The 14,009-nt window shown below is 35.9% G+C and overlaps 1 protein-coding gene across 3 annotated transcripts in view; it reads right to left on the minus strand.

The window, feature by feature from the left end:
- Nucleotides 1-14,009, minus strand: part of usp6nl.S (USP6 N-terminal like S homeolog) — an 85,990-nt gene that overhangs the window by 52,546 nt on the left and 19,435 nt on the right. Inside the window, exon 2 of one of the 3 annotated variants that reach the window (XM_018255721.2) lies at nucleotides 12,379-12,438. The exons of 1 other annotated variant lie outside the window; for it this stretch is intronic. In XM_018255721.2, coding sequence (XP_018111210.1) covers nucleotides 12,379-12,438 — 60 coding nt within the window. Of the gene's footprint in view, nucleotides 1-12,378; nucleotides 12,449-14,009 lie in introns of those variants that run through there. One more of the 3 variants, XM_041588458.1, reaches the window with a different exon arrangement.

The raw sequence follows: 14,009 nt of genomic DNA on the forward strand, positions 1-14,009 counted from the left end.
CACATATATATACACACACATATATATACATACATACATACATATACACACACAACATCTCACTACAAAAATTTAAAGTCATATCACATACTTAAATAAGGATTTCTTCCTTAGATGTCACCTGTATGCTGCAGGTTACAGTTTGAACAAAGGGAAGAAAATAATATTAAATCATAGGTCATCTATTTGAAAGCAAAACAATTATGGGGCTGCATTTGGTCCTCTGTGATACATCCAAATCAGCTTTTATGAACACAGATCCCCTTTCAAAAGGGTATGCATCACTGATTGAGCTTCTGTGTAAAAGTTATGACTTGCTGACAAAAGCTAAACTCATGGCTCTCCAATCACTATATAAATATTTCATAGACTGCATGTCCTTCTCCATTCAATGAATAAAGAGATCGGTCTACATGGAGTCTGAAATAGGATATAGTTTTCTCTACTGAACATGCATCAGTGTCAACACTTAAGATTCCTGGGAAGGTAACAAAAACAGCAGGGACTGGATTCACAACCTCTGAACTTAGCTCTCCACTTGCCCAGAACAAACACGGCGTGTGACTGTCATTGTCACTAAAAAGATCCAAGATGGTGAGCACATATGGACTATTTTGAAGGGCTTGATTATTACGGTTACATGGTTGCTAAAGCTCACTGGTGGTTCTTGTGTTCACTATATGTAGTATTTTTTCACCCCCATATGTACAAGTACAACCAATTTTTATTATCAAGGCAGATAGGACTGGGCATTCCACAGATTAGAGTGGTGGTGTTGGGGGATCAAGATCCTCAAACATGTGTCCACGAACAGCCTAGGAAATACTCACACACAATTTTTACTCTTATTGGTGTATATTGTTTGCATATGTGAGGGTATAGATAGATCTGTATGTGTATATAATGTGCACTGGGAGTTTGTTTAGAGGAGTTGAACTTTATGGCCCTTGGTCTTTTTTCAACCTAACATAACTGTATAATTATGTACATAAGTATTGGGTGTAGATCCTCTTTTACTATGAATTTAAAGAAGTGCTGCTTTAGGTACCATGGACAATAAATAGTGTTTTACTCTTTTAATGCACAATTGGATTATCAAATGATATGTATCAACAGTTTAAACTATGCTGCAATTTATTTTAATTTATAACTATATTTAGAAATTTAATTAATTGAAGATGTAAATAAAACTAGCAGAGTTTATATTATAGGAATTTTAATAACTTTTTTATTATCCATGCCACCTCTTTGAGATCCCACCTATAACAGAAGGCATTTAATTTTCCTATAATTCAGCCTTATCGCCCCATGTACTGTTTTTTATATGCAGTAACCCTTGCGTGGCAAAGCTCCTTGCTTTTCTTTGTTTTCTTGACACCACCCCATGTGTTGTACTATGATACCATTTTTAGAATACACCTACCTGTCTTTCTTAAAGGTGATATATCACTATTCACACAATAATATAGTCTCAATTTCAGTGTGGTAAATGATGTGGTGTTCTTTCTGGAAGCTCTGTTGCATAGGACAGCTTCATTCAACAGTAGGAACTATGGAAAAATCAGATGGCACGGACATAGCAGTTGTGCTAATATTTTCAGTGCTTTATTGAGATCTCCACACAATGTTTCAGGGGAAGGAGCCTCTGAAACGTTGTGTGGAGATCTCAATAAAGTATCTGATTTTTCCATAGTTCCTACAATTATATCACTATGCCTACCAGTGAGTTATAAGGCAGTGTGATTCATGTTCTAGAACATAACCTAGTGCTAGACCAGCTTGAAACCAGACCACCTAGACTAGACCAGCTTGAAACTTTAGGTCTGCTGAAACACCCCAAGTGTTTATTGTGGAGTGCACTGCAATTTTTCTAACGTAATCTAAAAAAAACACATCCCTTTGCATTTCTAGTTTTTCATTTTTGACAGCTACCAATGCAACCATCAGTGGCAAATGACAACCGTTATATTACATAATTATTTTAATGGCAGATCATTTTAAAACCATGGAAAATGTTGAAAAGTAAGATCAAAGACTGATTAGAAAAAATCCCTTATAAAATATCAAAAGGTGTTAACTTGTCAAAAACCTATAAAGGTTGAATGAAGGTTAGCTGCCGTGCACTTACTGCATTCAAAAGACACAAGGACAATCCAAAGTTGATCCGTTAATCAATATATTAAGGAAACTGGAGGCATGATAAACACAATACACCCTCTTTAGAATACTAATAAGCAAGTCATTTAGACTTCTGCAAGAATAAAAAGAAAAGGACAAAGCAAAAGAACACTATTTCCATATTTACAAACAATGACAGCCATTAAGAACATTTTTTTCCAAAAAGCTTTTTAAACACTTGTTCCATTTATAATGCATAATACAGTATAAATACTGGGTTGTTGAAAAATGATTGATAGAAATCCTGTTTTAACGTGACACATATCTAAACTGGTGGCACTATATTCTGAAATTACAGATAAGCTTCCTCTACCTCATTTTAGTCACCGTATTTGTATTTATGATGGCGGAGACTGCATGGAGAGTTTCTGGGCCATGTTCGGTTACACTGCCTTTTAAAACTTGCTACTCTTGCAGGTGTAAAAGGAGAAGTGAGCAGACTCACAAACAACCCCATCTGCTGCTCTTATCTGCAAACAAGCCCTCATCCACTTCACCTATAATCTGGCCATTGCCTACTAGAAACTATAGCACAGTGATTTCCAATCAGTTGCTTATGAGCAACATGTTGCTCACCAACCCATTAAAGGAAAACTATACCCCCCAAACAATGTAGGTCTCTATTAAAAGATACTGAGTAAAACAGCCCATGTATAAAATCCTGCTTCATGTAAATGAACCATTATCATAATAATATACTTTTTTAGTAGTATGTGCCATTGGGTAATCATAAATAGAAAATTGCCATTTTAAAAAATAAGGGCCGCCCCCTGAGATCGTAAGATTCACTGTGCACACATACAAACCACATGTAAGGTCACATGAGCCAATTAACAGACAGAGTTCTGCCTTTTGCTTCCACACTTCTTCCTGTTACAGTTAGTGTTGTAGTATTTCTGGTCAGGTGATCTCTGAGGCAGCACAGATAGAGTCACGAAATGGTGGTTCAAGGCAAGAGATGTAAAAGGGCAATATTTATGTAAATATATATTCCAGTTTGGTAAGATTCTTTAATATGTCATTCAATTTGATATAAACTATCTGTTGCTTAAGTATTCATTTTGGGGGTATAGTTTTCCTTTAAATGTTGCTCTCAGTGGCCTCAAAGCAGCTGCTTATTTTTAAATTCAAGACTTTGGAGACAAGTTTTGGTTGCATAAAATTCAGGTGCACCAGAGCTTCTTTTAGCTGCCAGTCCCCATAGGGACTACCAAACAGCCAACCACAGCCCTTATTTGGCACCTACAGAGGCGTTTTTATATAATAATAATAAATGAGTATACTCACTCATTATTCAAACTAGTAATTTCTATGAAAGTTACTAAATTCTAATAACAACTATTGTTAAAGCTTGCTTGATAAGTTTTAGGTGACCAAACACAACCATGTTTATCAGGAGAAAAAAAAGACCAATCCTGTCAAATTTAAACCTAGAGAGGATTATTAAATTATGAATTATCTATATAATCGTCTGTTAGGGCCCACTGCGCTCATAATGGGCCTGGATAAAAAAAATACATTCAAGCGCTTTGCACAGATGTTTTTTAATTTAACCACTGCTCTTCTCGTGCTGTCACCTATCAACCTGAACAATGCAACTTACTACTGTTCAATAAATGGCATGGAAGCATGTATCTTTCTCCTATTATCATATCATAGTTCACCAGGTTTACAGACTTAATTCTTATCTCAACAGAAAAAGAAACTACAGTTCTGCTATATGATATGAAGACCAGGAGGTAGGTCCAGCAAGGTAAATGTGAGAACTAAGCCCAGGTATAAAAGGAGGTAAACCAAAGCAGACACCATAAATATTGCTGCATGCTTTCTGTTTATTGTTAAAAATACAGTGCTAATTTTTTTTTGGGGGGGGGGGGTCAAAAAACACAACTCATCAACATTCAGCCACATTTCATTAGAAACATATGAAAATACCAATGCAGTTTCCCAGTTATTCTGACCAGATTGTGAATGTATAATTAAAGAAAATTTAAGCAAAAAAAATAAATAACCTCTGCATTTTAGAGCCACATATAGCTGGCTAAAGGTTTATAACAGCCTTATTAACGGAATTGTACATTTATGAGCCGCTACTCACCAAGAAAACATACAATTAGTCTGTCCATGCGAATTTAGTAGAATATCAAAGCATTACCTTCTAAAAACACATCAGTTTCAGGTAAATATTGTTTTACTGCTTCAAAAGATAATTCACATCGTTTCCCATATGTCTTGCTGGGCGCCTGGTTTAACAGCTTGACAAATGTGTACCAAATATTCATACAATGGCAGGATGCTGCTAAAAGAGAACTACAAAAAAACACAGCCTAATAGGATTGTGTTGTTCACATTTAAAAGGTCTGTGACAAGTGCTCCTTTCTATTTTTACTCACTTTGTTTCTTTTGAATTAAATGCTATAGCCTGCTGCTAATCTTATATTGGAGTTTATCAGATACACCAATAACAAACAGGAAACTAAATGGGAAATTCAAGCAGAGTTTCTCATTGTACTGTAAAGTGGCTGCATTATGTAATTTTTTTTACCATAGCAGGTTTTATATGATGATATATTAGAAGCAAAACTAAGCTTATTGAAGTACAGGGAGTTCAATTCATTATTTTTACTAAACAGTGATTATAAGAGTATTGTCGCACAGTGTGCTTTCACCTCTTGTGTAAAAAAAAAAAAAAAAAAAAAAAAAAAAGCTGATCCATCCTGCAACTGTCCATATGAAAAGGGATAAGAATGGATGTGAGCTACTTATCATGAGCCGTTTTAGAGAGTTTTTAGCACATGCCCTTTGTGCATTTTCTCGACTGGCATTTATTTTGCACATGAAGAAAGCACATTGGGTGACACTGCTAAAGATATCACATGGACAACAAAGTACTCCATGTGACAATGCTCTAAAGGGGATCAATGAAAATTTGAACCAGAGTATAAGCAAATCACAATTTATAAACAAAAAAAGTTGTGTGCAAGTGTGGCGGAGTCACTGTGATGACATGGGGAAAAAACAGCAAGGAAACAGAATTATGCAGACAGACATCAAGAGAACCAAAATGAAAAGGGAAATGTCTATTTTCAGTAAGTATCTGTTCCTAAATAGGCAGGTATTCACACAGAAATAATAAGAGGAAGCAACTTTAGCATGACAACTGTAAAGCAGTTACTAATAGACTAAAAATGGAGATGAGCTGTAAGGTTACTAAAAAAGGCTTGGGATATAACATTTTAAGGAAGAACCTAATAAAAACTTTAAAGTAAGTAATTAGTGCAGATCTCTTTTATACATTTATCTTGCTGTCTGATCTTCATTCATAACATTTTATTTTTAGTTATTAGTTTTAGTTATTCCAGTTGGCAATGTTTCCTAAAGTGAGTGGCTGGCTTAAACACTAAGGCACAAAGAATTTCAGGTTCAGTCACAATAAACTGTATTGATAGAATGAAACCACAACTGCATAAAGCCTGGCCTGGGTGAGTACAACACTCTTGCCCAGGGCCACAACTACTAAATATACCCAGGATAGCTCTCCATTTTTAGGATGATATTTTTATGATGTGGAAAGGAAATGGGGCAGCTTTGAATAGTTGTGGGTCAGTTAAATACCAATGATAGAAAATCTAAAACTCAAATTAATAAATGTTGTATTAATGCAGTGGAGTGCTTGGATTTGGAAATGATAGCTAAGTATGGAATCACCTGAAACATTCAGGAAGCCCACAGATTGCAATTTAGTAAAGGAGGCCTACAATCATTATCTTAGGTCGTTCATCTCAAATACCCCTGTTGGTTAGTTCATTTAAACTATGAGAAATTGTTCCTATGATGATGCTTTTGAGTGTCAGTTAAAGGACATGTAAAGCCTACATTTTCCTACCATGTATATAAATTAGGCATATCTTCCCCACCCAAGCCCCTTCATTTGCCAGTGAAATCACATTTTCCTAAAACTAATAGCAGCTTTCACCCAGGGGCCATTTTCCCTCCGACACATCATCAATAACAATGACATCTGCAGTACATATATGCTGTAACGTTCATGCAATGCAGAATGCAGGTTTACACAGGCACAACATACTTAGATAAAACTTCCTTTCATACGACTTTCAGAGTGTGTGGGCTCCAAATAAATGTCCTGAAAATGTTTGTTCTGTGAGATCGGTCGTTTAGTTGACAGTAGACAGTTTCAAAAATCTTTGTGGAAAAAAAAAACCCAGAATATTTTTGTATGTATTGCCTATCCACAATATTCATTGCTGCTGACAATATCACTAGTATGTCTGGTACATAACATACATACGATTTCGGTCTGTCAATTTATGTCCAGAAAATCATCTGATCGTTTCCTGCTCTAATCCTACAATTTAAACCTAAAGTTTTAGCATTAGATTGTTGCATTGAAAGGAACGATTAATATCCAAACGTTTGTCTTACAATGAATAAAATCTGAATGTCTATTCTGCAGGCTCAGAGCCACTACAGTGCTCAATCTATATCAAGCACATGGTTGAGTAACTTGAAGTGATTTATAAAGTAAGTGCATATTGTGGACGCCGCAAGACATGTAAATGGACAAATTTTGTTAAAAGTATAATGTATATAGCTGAAATATTTAAACATGAATAATGTACTAAAAAAAGAGGGAATGATGTACAGTCAGACCTATAAATCTTTGGACAGAGACAACTTTTTTCTAATTTTGGTTCTGTACATTACCACAATGGATTTTAAATGAAACTCAGATGCAGTTGAACTGCAGACTTTCAGATTTAATTCAGTGGGTTGAACAAAAAGATTGCATAAAAATTTGAGGAACTAAAGCCTTTTTTTTTTCTAACACAATCACTTCATTTCAGGGGCTCAAAAGTAATTGGACAAATTAAAAAACTGAAAATAAAATGTTCATTTCTAATATTTGGTTGAAAACCCTTTGCTGGGAACTGGAATGTGCTGCATTTCTTAGAAGCACAGGACCAGAACAGCCTAACTGTAAAGACATTGTGAATGTTTCTGCAAATGGCAGTGTGTGGCCCTCACCTTTTCAGTGACTGTATAGCAACTTCTAAGCACAAACATATCTGCAGCTAAGTATAATTTTAATATTGTGTTTGATTATGAGAGATTGTATGCCTCTATACATCTGACTGAATGACTTTATATAGAACTTGTGGTTTGATGTGGTGTATGCAGGGCAGGACTGGCGCATTTGGGCCCACCAGGTTCCAAACCTCGGGGGCCCTTTGCGAATGCGCAAATGTCAGCAGGCGCAAGTTTCACCCAATCATGGAGCGGGTCTGGCCCGGTGGGGCCAACCGAGTTTTTTCCCCCTGTGTCCCTCCAGTCCGACCCTGGGTGTATGAATCCGGTACTTCCCCACCAATGTAATCTGAGTTTGTCTAACTTGAAAAATAGTGTCTATAAAAATCAGTGGGAGATAGAATACCCACCTGCTCACATGCTATAAGTGAAATTGCATAATGCTTCAAACTTAATTTGGCATATGAGGAACTCCTGTGTTAAGAACTGGACATGTAAATTCAGATTACCTGAACTTCACAAAGTTCATGATTTTATTAACTTAAATATGAGAGTTCTGTTATTGGTGCTTCAAGAATTGTATTAGTAACTTGATTTAAAGGGGTTGTTCACCTTCCAACAGTTTTTCCAGTTCAACGGTTTTCAAATTGTTCAGAAACAAAGATTATTTTCAATTACTTTACCTTTTTTTTATTTTTTACCGTTTTTTCAAAATCAAAGTTTAAAGTTGAATGTCCCTGTCTCTGGTGTTTGAGTATGGCAGCTCAGTAATTAAGGGGCAAACTCTAAACCGTTACAATTTTGCAACATTTAGTTGATACATTTTTCAGCAACATCTCTATTGCAACCATTGTATCAATTCTAACAGCTGCCTTTAATGATCCAGGGATTCTGCTCATCAGGAACAAACACAAGAAATGTATCAACTAAATTGAATACATTTTGCATGAGTTTTTCTATATAATGAATTTAGTAGTTTTCAATAGGATGCTTTTGAGTTTAATTTATATACAGTTATTGTGATATTTATTTTCTTGATGTATATCAATGCATTTTAGATGAATATAGGTGACAAGTACCAAGACCGATACTTTTTTATTTCTTCCTTGAAGGAACAGTAACACCAAGTGCTTTAAAGTAATTAAAATATAATGTACTATTGGTCTGCATTGGTAAAAGTTATGTGAATGCTGTAGAAAGATAGTCTATAGAAACCACCTCCTGTGTAGCCATGGGGTCAGCCATTCAAGCTAAAAAAAAAAAAAAAAAAAAAAAGGAGAAAAGGCACAGGTTACTTAGCAGATAACAGATAAGCTCTGTCATAGAAAACAATGGGAAACATAGTGCATCTGTTATCTACTATGTAACCTGTGCATTAAATAGCTGCCCCATGGCTACATGACAGCTTGTTTATATAAACTATAGTGATACAGAAGTATATGTTGTATGCCTATCGACTTTGCAATTGGTCTATTATTTATTCTTTCTAATTTTCAGTTATTGCCTTGCTCTTCTTATCCATTTCCAATTGCTCTCTGAAGCTACAATTGTATTGTTATTGTTACCATTTCTTACTTATCTTTCTCTTCAGTTCCCCTCCTATAGTTACACCAGTTTTTTGTTTTTTAAACCACTGCCTGGTTGCTAGTGACAATAAGACTAGCAACCACATAGCTGCTGAAATATACCAAACTGGAGAGCTGCTGAACAAAACAATTAACCAACTAAAAAAACATTTTAAAAAAAATCTACATCATAGTTAATTTAACTACCCCTTGAACACAGATGGCTACATTCACTTGCAGTAATAATGCCCTGTGCCTAGTTCCTTTAGCAAAACAGTCACAATTTTTGTCACTTACAGCTGAGATATGTACCTGTCTTGTGCTACATCTCTCTAAAGTATAACAAACAGTTCATGTAAATACAATTTTGTTGAACAAATCTTAGATGTATAATAGCCTTATTGTGTTGGTTTCAGATAATATGTGATTATAGTTATATGTCCAGCTAATTGTTTTGCCATAACTAGTACAGTGATGGGTTGCAATTACTGGCTAAATACAGGGTGCCAGTTATAGAAAAGGAAAAACTATTCCAATTCACCTCTTTCTTAAAAGTTAATTTATTAAAGCTCTTTCTATAAAATCTGCTTTAAATTGCTGTGTAATTAAACTCATAGATTACAACTATAAAAGGATTTTGCAAAGTAGTTCTAGATAATTAGAAAGCATATTCAGTCATGCACGAGGCTTAATGATTGGTTCAGTAGCTCAAAATTGTGAACTACCCAGTACAACTAGATTTCAAAACTCTTTCTCTGTTTCTACTAGTGGGAATTTGGGCAGTGTGAGACCCCACCAACTATAGTAACCTGCTGGCAACCTACTATATTATAGATGTGCGGATTTGTAAAAAGACCAAAAGCGGTTTTTCACTCACAATAAGCAAAGAGAGTAGAAAGCAACAATTTTTTTTTATATCACTTGTGCAGTCATTATAGAAGACTGAAAGGAAGAGTTTGGAAAACATATGAAGCTCTGCATCCACTAATTTTCTCAACTCTCTGCCATTTAAAAGGTAGTCATTCAACTGGTTGTTTCGAGAATATTCCTTGAAATATATTTTGTTATTGGGTATAAGAACCTACACACAGACTAACTGCCACAAAGTATACATACACTATTTTGTAACTGCAGCAACACAGAGTTTATTAACAACAGAGAGTGTTGAGTCTAGATACTGGGCCCTTGAGACAAAATTTTCAGAGAGCTGCGTGCTCCATCTGCTTCAGGAAAGCACCCGATAATATGTAGGCCAGTAGGTATAGATATATCAATTGAACTCCCACCTTAAAACTGCAAAAAATTTGAAATTTTCAGAATTGAAGGCGGATTTTCTTCTGCTATTAATAACAGCTTAGAAGATGTATTAGATCTCATTATTAAAATCACAAGTCATTCTGTCTCTCTACATGCAGGATTTGTGCAAAAGGCAGTTATTTTGTTAGATTTTGTTTGTACTGGAATCAGTTATTTGAGTGATATAAGATATATTAGTTCTAACTGTCAATGAATATCTGACACACAACTGCTGCAAGAAGAGAGAATGAAGAGAGTGAAGATAAACTTGATTATTTCAGAAATGATGCAGAATATGTAATTGATTGTATTTAGAAATGTGTATTATTTCAGTATGATGAAGCTTTCATATAACAAGCTGAGCCCCCATTTTATGATATTCTCTGTGTTGCCTCAGAGAACATCTGACCAGAAATACTGCAGCTCTAACTGTATCAGGAAGAAGCATGGGAGTAAAAGACAGAACTTTGTCCATCAATTGGCTAATGTGAACGAACGTGTATGTGTGCCATTGGTTTGTTTGTGTGCACTGTAGTTTGTATGATTTCAGAGGGCGGCCCTTAGTACTTAAAGCAACAGTAACACCAAAAAATGAAAGTGTGGTGTTTGTTTTTATAAATTATAGTAGTGTTTCTGAAGCAAGCTGCTGCGTAGCCATTCAAAGCTTTGAAACCTGGAAATCTTCAAAACGTACCTACTATGTATCCTGTGCTTGAGGCTGCCCCCATGGCTACGCACATCCCACAAGGTGGGAGAGTTACACCTAATCGGGTTGTTACAGTGGAACCAGCAGTATAAGAGTGCCCCCTGTAGTATGCTCGCTATATCAGGATTTTAGCTTGTGTTCCACAGTGGAATGCAAACCACTAAAATGCAGATATCAAAGAACAGTATTAAAAATTATTTACTGCAGCAAACAGTCTTTAATATAGGAGGATTACTCTCCAAAAAAATATTATTTTCTTTTACGCATTTCACCTATTCAGGCTTCCTCTGGCAGTATTAACAACTTGTAAAATATAACAATTTACAGGATTGAGCAGGAAGTATGTATATACCCCTCCTCCCATAACATAATGACACATGGTTAACCCTAAACCATCCAACGCACATAATACATAGATATAATCCAAAGACCACCAAAGAACAAACCCAATAAGACAAGCCCCATCTACTACCCTCCCTGCTTCCACCCCACATAGTACATTATTTCAAAAAGTGTCCCTGAATATTAAGCTCACTTTTTTATGCAGCTTTGCGCAGCTTTGTGCAGCTGAGCGGATGGGCACCATCTTCTGCATCTTTGGTCAAAATGAGCCAGCACTTCACAATGGAACTGCTTTCAAATAAGCTGTTTCTTCTGCTCAATGTAACTGGAGGAGTCACAGTGGGACTTAGATTTTTACTACTGAGTGCAATTCTCAATCTACCAGAGAGCTGTTATTTTGTGCCAGGGAGGTGTTAATGTTTTGCCTTCCAATTGTTCTGTTGATAGGATGCTGGGGAGAAAGAGAGGGTTGATATCTCTCCAATTTGCAATGCACTAATGAGTGCCTGAAGTTAATCACAAGTCTGAGGGCACCTAGAAAACTCATTTTTCAGAGATACAAACTAATATAATTTCTTATTTTAGTTAATCACATGCGCATGGAAATTAAATACATACATAAGCATTGTTTAATCAAGTCAGTGCCTTTTTGGGCATAATTTCTCTTTTAAAAGAAAGTGTATATTTAAATAAAGAATATCCAAGTCACTTTTAAAAACATTCACAGATCCAGTGAATATTGCATATTTTTTTTTAGCAGCAAGCTAAAATAAAAATGATTTTATGCACTAACATACAAAAATGAGAAATATTTATATCTTGGCCTTCTGGGTCCGTCGCAAAACATTTAATTCAATGCATTTGCCTATTAACAATTTTCAGTATTACAAAGTCCACATGTGAAATGTCTGCTGGTATTTACATGTGAACAAGAGCAAACAGAATGCAGTGAAGAAACCAACATGTATTTCATTTTTGTGCAAGGTGCAGTAAATAATGGTTTAATTCCAATGAGAGAGGAGACTGTATTACAAGAGGACTGAAATCCAATGCCCTCTGCGAAAGCAAATGTCACAGATAGCCCTTATTTGATAACTGAGCAAAGGCAAGCAGTTTCAAATGAAATAAAAGATACAAGCTATGAAAAAAGGCAGCAAAATCCTATTTGAAGGTAAATTCTGCTGAACAACTAAGCAAAAATCGCTAACAAAAAGCTGAGGATTTAAGACTTTGTATAGCTCCTACCTTTCTTTGTGGCTGCTCTTTGCCTCGATGGTGAGACTAGTTCCTTTACAATCTGAAAGACTTGAATCATCGTTAGTTAACAGGACACGACGCCAGCTGCTCTTCATATATAAAGCCAACAGGTTTCATTACTGAAGCTCATTGTATTACTCCCTTCTCTCCGCTCAAGAAAGGCACAGAAGGAATTTTAGATCACCATCTGAAAACATGCTTCCTTAAATTCCTGTGAAGGCTTAGAGGCATCCTTCAGGAAACTAGCAGATGTACTGTGCAGCACACTGAACTGAGCCCGAGAAAGCTGCCCTTTGCAGGAAAAGACCCAATATATATGTATTCTTTTCAAAGCATAGATTTTTTTCCCTTAGAGGTGATTATCACCTTTACTAAGCCCACAAAGATAATACACTGTAATGATTTCTTCCTAAGTGGCAACACTATAGCTAGCCTTTATAGTTTACCACTCCATGATATTTCTCTAGGGGATGTGGGTTCCAGACAATAAAATATACAAATAATCTCTCTATAAAAGGTGTTACTTTCAGTATTCAAGTTCACACATCCTACACTACTTGTAAGCAAAAGCCCTACAGAACTGCACACACACACACACACACACACACACACCTCTGCATGTTATTTCATAAGTGGAATGCCCTTACTCAATTTCTACTCCAAAAGCAATTACAGGACCAAACCAAAAATATATGTGCCTTTAGAAACCTCACAATAATCAGTGTCTGTGTATGCGTCCGTGTTCGCGTGTGCATCCGTGTCTGCATGTCAGTGCGTGTGCGTCCGTGTGTGTCCCTGTGGTAATTAAATGTAGCTGCCAACAGGTGAAGGCATTCTTATACAGTTTACCTTGCACCCAAATTCAAAGTGGGTTTAAGGTTTTTGTTTTAGACATGCATAAATATGAGCAGGAGTATCTAGATGTTATTCATGTTTCTAATGATATGAAGCAGGGGATCAAGCAGTGGGTAAAACAGATCATATACGTAGAGAAGTTATCCCAAACCAGTAGCTCGTGAGCAACCCCTTGGATGTTGCGCTCAGTGTCCTCAAAGCAGATGCTTATTTTTGAAATCCAGGCTTGGAAGCCAGTTTTAGTATCATAAAAACTAAGTATAGTTCCAAGTAAAGGCTGCCAGTCCACATAGGGGCTACCAAATAGCCAATCACAGGTCTTATTTGGCACCCCAAGTGACTTTTCATGCTTGTGTTGCTCCCCAATTCTTTTTACATTTAAATGTGGCTCACAGGTAAAAAAAAAAAAAGGTTGGGGACCCCCGACATAGAGGGACAATGCCACATCCAAGACAAAGAGCTGGCTTCATTAACTTGGACTTTGCTTTCTACCAGTCTACCTGACTTCCTATGCAGTCAGTCCTTAAATAACTAAAATAAGATTATGTTACTATATAAAGGGGACCTGCCACTCACATAAAAAGCGGTATAAAAAAAGTCATATACAAATTAAAAACATGAAATCCAAATTATTTTTTTTATTAAAACATCCATTGAAATGAATTTTAAAAAGTAACTGAATTAAGTATAGTCACTAATTTATCTTCTGACAACCTTCTATACCTATTGAAAAAAAAAAAAAAGAGAGAACCAAAGGCGACTAA

Source organism: Xenopus laevis, chromosome 3S, assembly GCF_017654675.1.
Source record: "Xenopus laevis strain J_2021 chromosome 3S, Xenopus_laevis_v10.1, whole genome shotgun sequence".
NCBI classification, from domain to species: Eukaryota; Metazoa; Chordata; class Amphibia; order Anura; family Pipidae; genus Xenopus; species Xenopus laevis.